The sequence below is a fragment of the Euprymna scolopes genome, chromosome 28 (genome assembly GCF_053919585.1).
Source record: "Euprymna scolopes isolate OS-2025 chromosome 28, ASM5391958v1, whole genome shotgun sequence".
Taxonomy (NCBI): Eukaryota; Metazoa; Mollusca; class Cephalopoda; order Sepiida; family Sepiolidae; genus Euprymna; species Euprymna scolopes.
In genome coordinates, this window is record NC_136509.1 from 65,178,143 (window position 1) to 65,184,142 (window position 6,000).

General features: G+C 39.1%; 1 protein-coding gene across 2 annotated transcripts in view; it reads right to left on the reverse strand.

The window, feature by feature from the left end:
* The window catches only part of LOC145249679 (E3 ubiquitin-protein ligase RING2-like), a 43,334-nt gene extending 37,626 nt beyond the window's left edge, over window positions 1–5,708 (reverse strand). For both annotated transcript variants that reach the window (XR_013863562.1, XM_080111469.1), the window contains exon 1: window positions 4,472–5,708. Coding sequence is in view for 1 of the 2 variants with exons in the window: in XM_080111469.1 (XP_079967595.1) it covers window positions 4,472–5,402 (931 nt within the window). In the remaining variant the exon portion in view is untranslated. The remainder of the gene's footprint in view (window positions 1–4,471) is intronic.
* Between the last annotated feature and the right edge of the window lie 292 nt (window positions 5,709–6,000).

A 6,000-nucleotide genomic window follows, 5' to 3' on the forward strand; every position in this document is an offset into this window, starting at 1 on the left:
GCTGCTACGAAAACATCCTGCGAGGAGAAATAAGAAGAGGATTCGAGGAAGAAGTGGAGAGGTGGATAAAAGAAGGAATTCTGAAACCGTGGACAGGGGAAGAAAAAGGAGTGTTGCCACTACTGGCGGTTGTTCAGCCTACCAAAAACAAGATTAGGCCCGTGCTGGATTTTAGGGAATTGAACAGACACGTAGCCTGCCACACTGGAACGGGGATCGACGTATGTGAGGAGGTCATGAGGAAATGGAGAAGAATGGGGCGGGCCACTAAGATTGTCGATCTGAAATCGGCATATCTGCAGATCCATGTAGATGAAAAACTCTGGCAGTACCAACTGGTCCGGTACAAAGGGCGGGTGTATTGTCTGACGAGGTTAGGCTTTGGGCTGAGTTCAGCCCCCAAAATTATGACTGCCGTGCTGAAGACAGTGTTGAGCAAAGACTGTACAGTGGAGGAGGCCACTAGTTCGTACATTGACGACATCCTGGTGGAGGAGGCAGAGGTGACAGCAGAGAAAGTAAGAAGCCATGTCGAGAAGTATGGGTTAACTGCAAAACCGGCGGAGGCCCTAGATGGAGGAGCGGTGCTGGGGTTGAAACTAAGGCGAGATGGAAAAGAAAGCCTTGTCTTCGAACGAGGGAATGCAATACCCGAAGTCGGATCTGAGCTGACGAGGCGAGAACTCTTCTCAGTCTGCGGGAGGCTGGTCGGGCACTATCCTATCGCTGGCTGGCTAAGGATAGCATGCAGCTTTATTAAACGACAAACAGGCACTGATGGCTGGGAGGGCCGTGTGACGAAGGAGGTCATGAACATGCTGCAAGAAGTCATTGCAAGAGTGAGGAATGAGGACCCAGTGAAAGGGAAATGGTATGTCAGCGACGAAGACGCGGGTGTGGTTTGGTGCGATGCCAGTAACCTGGCGTTGGGCGTCGTACTAGAGATAGGAGGTGTAACTGTGGAGGATGCGGCATGGCTAAGAAAAAACAACGACTTCTCCCATATCAACGTAGCAGAACTAGATGCCGCTATAAAAGGAATCAATTTGGCCCTGAAATGGGGATTGAAAATAATTGAAGTCAAACCGATTCGGCAACGGTAGCGTCGTGGATTCGATCGGCAGTAACTGGCGATAAGAGAGTTAAGACCAGGGGTGCTGCGGAAATGCTGATCAAGCGCAGACTCGGAGCGCTCACCGACCTGATAGCGGAATTCCAGTTGAGAGTATCTGTTGTGTTGGTCCCGTCAGAAAAAAACAAGGCGGATTCGATGACACGCGTGAAGAAGGCCTGGCTGCAGGAGGGAAAGGAGGTCTCCTCGGTATGCTGTGCAGGGGAAGAAGTCAAAGAGTCACACGAAATGCACCAATTTGGTCGAAAACGAACGTTATTCCTAGCCAGAGAGATTTACCCGGAGACCACCGAGGAGGAGGTTAGGGAGGTGGTGGAGAACTGTCGAGAGTGCCAATCAATTGACCCTGGACTGTCCAGACATGAAGCAGGAGAGCTACACGTTGCGGAGGACTGGAAGCGATTGGCCATTGATGTGACACACTATCGCCACAAATTGTATCTGTCGATGGTCGACTGTGGACCGGGAAGGTTTGCCATCTGGAGAGAGATCAGGGCAGAAGCTGCATGGGCGATCGGAGGGGTCATCGAGGAGATATTTTTGGAGAGAGGGCCGGTTGAGGAACTCTTAATGGACAATGGCCCCGCTTTCCGATCAGAAGCCTTTAAAGGGGTGTGCGATAAGTGGGGAGTAAGGCAATTTTTCAGAGCAGCGTATCGGCCGAATGGCAACGGAATAGTGGAGAGGAATCATCGCACCATTAAAGCCGCTGCGGAAAAAAAGCAACGTATCACCCATAGAGGCAGTGTTTTGGCATAACATCTCACCGAAGACCAAACAAGATGAGACAACTGTGCCGATATTATATTTAGAATTAAAGTTTAAAGGTAAATGTTAAGTATGATGGTTCGTATTGAAATTTGCTTTATATTCTTAAACTTTGCTTTACAAAGAAAACATTTTCTCATGTGCCTCCGTCATATCAAAGAACCCATTATTTTGATTTGGGGATATTTTATTTACATATTCATTTTTGATGACTGAAAAATTGAATAATTCATAAATTATTTTATTTTTAAAGAATAAATTTATATTCGAAATGACTTCTCATGCAATAATATTTAACATAAAAAACGTTTTAATGCTTACACAATTTTCTCGCAATCAACTCAATACTAGATTTAGTGACATTACCTAATTATTATAGTATCGTTTTGTTATAAAACTAACTAATGTTGTGAGATATAAATGTTGTTTTAATCCTTTTATAAAATTATTGCATGCAAATAGATTCCAAAACTTTCAATCTTGAAGAATTTTAAAGCCAGAATTCAAGAATGTAAAATCTTTCAAATTTCAAAGGGTCACAAAGTAATTCACCTTTCTTCTTTTTCAACATTAAAATGTCAGCTATTTAGGGAAGAAACGAAAATGCATTCGTAATTATTTTTTAAATCCGATTTTAAAATTTTCGTTTCATTTTAAACTATCGCATTTTTGGATAATCATGTAGAATACGGGCTGTGCTAAAATAATAACATTATTTAGGAACCCATTCTTAACAATAACATGGTGATAAAGGTCGTTTTCAACTATTCTGTAATTTCACCTAACAATTGAATAATCAAAAGATACCGTAAAAATTAAAGTTACCTTTAAAATGCGTTACATTTTTTGAATGGGATTCTACCAGTATTTTGATTTTTTGAGTCAGCATTTTTTTTTTCTAATTTAAAACTGATCACTAGCACTACTAGTGTTTTAAAGTAAATAAACATTTTAAAATAAGTTAAAACACAAAAAACAGGTAGATAGAAGGGTAATTTATCTTACCTTTGGTAACATTTGTTATTTTTATTTATTTTTTGACTACTTTTTCGGTTTGTTGTCTATACTGAAAAATGCCCCCAAATCTCCTAGCACAGTCTATATTCTGATTAAGTACCCGTTTTTGATTTTAATAAATATTCGGTTTACGTTGACACGAGAATTACAAAGATACACCAGAATTGGTCCCACTATTTTATGGTATATGGAAATGAAAATCGTTAAAATCGTGTTGGGCTAAAAAAAAAATCCAAGTGATTGCGTTTTGAAAGTTAAACCCATTTCAAAACACAATCACTTTAACAAAACGATTTAAAACAAACAGCAAAATTAAAATATTACAAATTTGAGTTGACAATCAAATATTTTTAAACTTTTAAAATTATAAAGTTTTTTAAACTGAAATTATAAAATCTTTTATAGCGTTTGTAATCGAAAAAACAATAACTAGCATTTCCACTAACTTTTTATACGAAACAAAATCAGCTTGACTACAACATGTTTTTTTATTTTAGAAATTTTTTTTTTAGGTAAGGATTGATTATCCGAACTATTATTTACATCATAATAGTTATATTTATTCACATAATAAATGATAATAGTTATATTTATTCGCAATGTTTCCGAGGTTTTCCAAGTGGTTATTTTCGAGTGCCATTTGAGTGACTTTGGAAATTTAAGTCTAATTCGGTAACCTGTATGGATTTCAAACTACACCATTTAATTCATGAGGGTAGATTGTTCTTATTATGTAAGCCAGCACGAATGATAGCGTCAATTAAATTTAAAACTGGTTGTTAACGCCTTTATCCGTTATGCCATGGGTCAAGGTAAAAAAATTCTCGTATGAATTTTTGGTGTTTAAAAATATTCTCTAGATTTTTAATATAACTACTTTTTTATGTACTAATGATTTATTGTATATCAAGACTTAAAGGCCATTCGAGACTAAGGGTTAGAGAGTTTAAAAATGGTTGAAAAGGAAAAGTATTTACAATCGTTGTAGGTCTGTTGGGAATGTTTTTTTTGGGGGGGGGGCATAAATTGGAGACCAGTCGAGAATTCGTCATGAAAAAATAATGATAGAGTAGGAAAAACTAGCAACGTTTCATCTGTGAGAAAGCGGCTTTAGGGAAGAAAAGACAATTCCCACTAAATTTCGAAGTCGGCTTTGTACTTTGTCAAGCCAAATCAAAACTTCCGAAAGTCGATTGTTTGGTTCCAAAATTCGAAAAGATGCATCCGAAGAATGTCGGAGATGACATCGGATAAAACGTGGTAAATATAATTAAACTAAAAACAGTAGTCCAGATAATCCAAACCCAAAATACGTTCTAAACGTTAAAACTAGTCAGAAAATTTCATTTTAATCTGTTTGATATACATTATATGTTATCATTTTAGGGGTTTACGAGTTATCGACTGTTAAACTATTTCTGCAGATGACTATTCCGCTACAAGAGAGGGGAGATAAATTTTTAGCATGCAAATAAACACCAGGAAACAGCGACAACACGTTTTATTTTTCTAAAAATAAACCAAATAATAAAAGTAAATATATCAGTTGTATACCTGTGGCGTTGGCTGTTGTCTTGATGTATCTCGTGTTGGTGTGATCAACTACAACATCACCATCCTGTGGATGAGGTTTGAACACGAGCTCGATATCACTGACGGTGGCCTCTTGGAGTTGGTGCTGTTCGGAACTTCCCTCTCCGACTGAATTCTCGGCGCTGGAATCGTCCGAGTAGGTCTTGGGTCGTTTCCTCGGGGTGCCACTACTGTTGGCCGGGGCCCCCACGTCACAATTGGACGTGGTGGATGTCTGTTGTTGTTGTGATCCGTGATGGTGATGATGATGGTGACTGTTATTATTTTGGATACTGTTATTGTTGCTGTTGTTTGTGTTACTGTTGTGAGTCGTGGACGGCGTCAACGGAGGAGTCTGATTTTGGGAACCGTATTCATAACCCGGGGTCACGCCACCACCGCCGCCGCCTCCACCACCACCACCACCTCCCTCAACGGGCAGTTTTCGGGCCCTCTGGACCCGGTTTTCGGCCTGACGTCTCAGACCTTCCTCAATGCTATGGGTGAGGGCTGTCGGATTATGGTGTTTGTTTAATTTGTCGAGTACCCGTTGCTGGTGTGCTTCATACTCATCCCTACTCGGGTAGATTTTAGAGATCAAGGCATCGAAGTTTGGGTCCGGGCGGAGGGACCTCTTGGAGACGAGCTTTTTGCGACAGGTCGGACATTCCTTATTACCGCTACGTAGAGCCGTGATTATACACTCTTGACAAAACCTATGTAAACACTCCTTCGTTGTCATCGTAGTTTTGAGCATATCTAAGCAGATCGGACACATTAACTCGTTGTGTAGACTCCTTGGAGATACGGCCATCTCCGTACAGTCCGTGATGAGCTCTTGGGGTGTCCGATGGAGTTCATAGAGGGTTAATTCCCAAGTTTTGTTGGGAGCGTGAACCACCTCGTTAGCCATCTTGCTTATTCCGACCACGGAAAGCTAGCCACAGTGAATGAGTTCAACGTGAACTATACAAAGGATATGGTGTTACAAATGGGCTACAACGTACTACATCATTTCCTTCGATCATTCTTCTCCTGGGAAAAACTAGCTCATCCAAGAGACAAAAATTACAAATTTATAACTAAATAATAATTTTACACAGAAAGAAAACATTAATATAATAAAGAAAATAGAATATAAATATCTTATTATTCAAGTTTGAGGTAACCATATTATAGATCGTACTCCGATTCTGACGTTGGTTATGGCCGCTTTTTTAAAAAAGGTAGTTTCGCATTCGAGATCGGTCATATTTTTAAATGTATATGAATTTTAATCGTTTTAACATAAAGAAAAATAACTTTTTCGCAAGTTTAATTTTAAATTTGTCAATATCTACTCATGAAATAGGCAAAACTTTGTGTTTTGATTTAGTATTTGTTTCGTATTTTTGTGCTTAGCTCTGTACATTCATTATTTTTCTTTCCTTATTGATAATCACACACAATAAAATAAATAAATAAATAAATAAATATGGAAACCTTTTTTATTTTAAATTAAAATCGCCCTC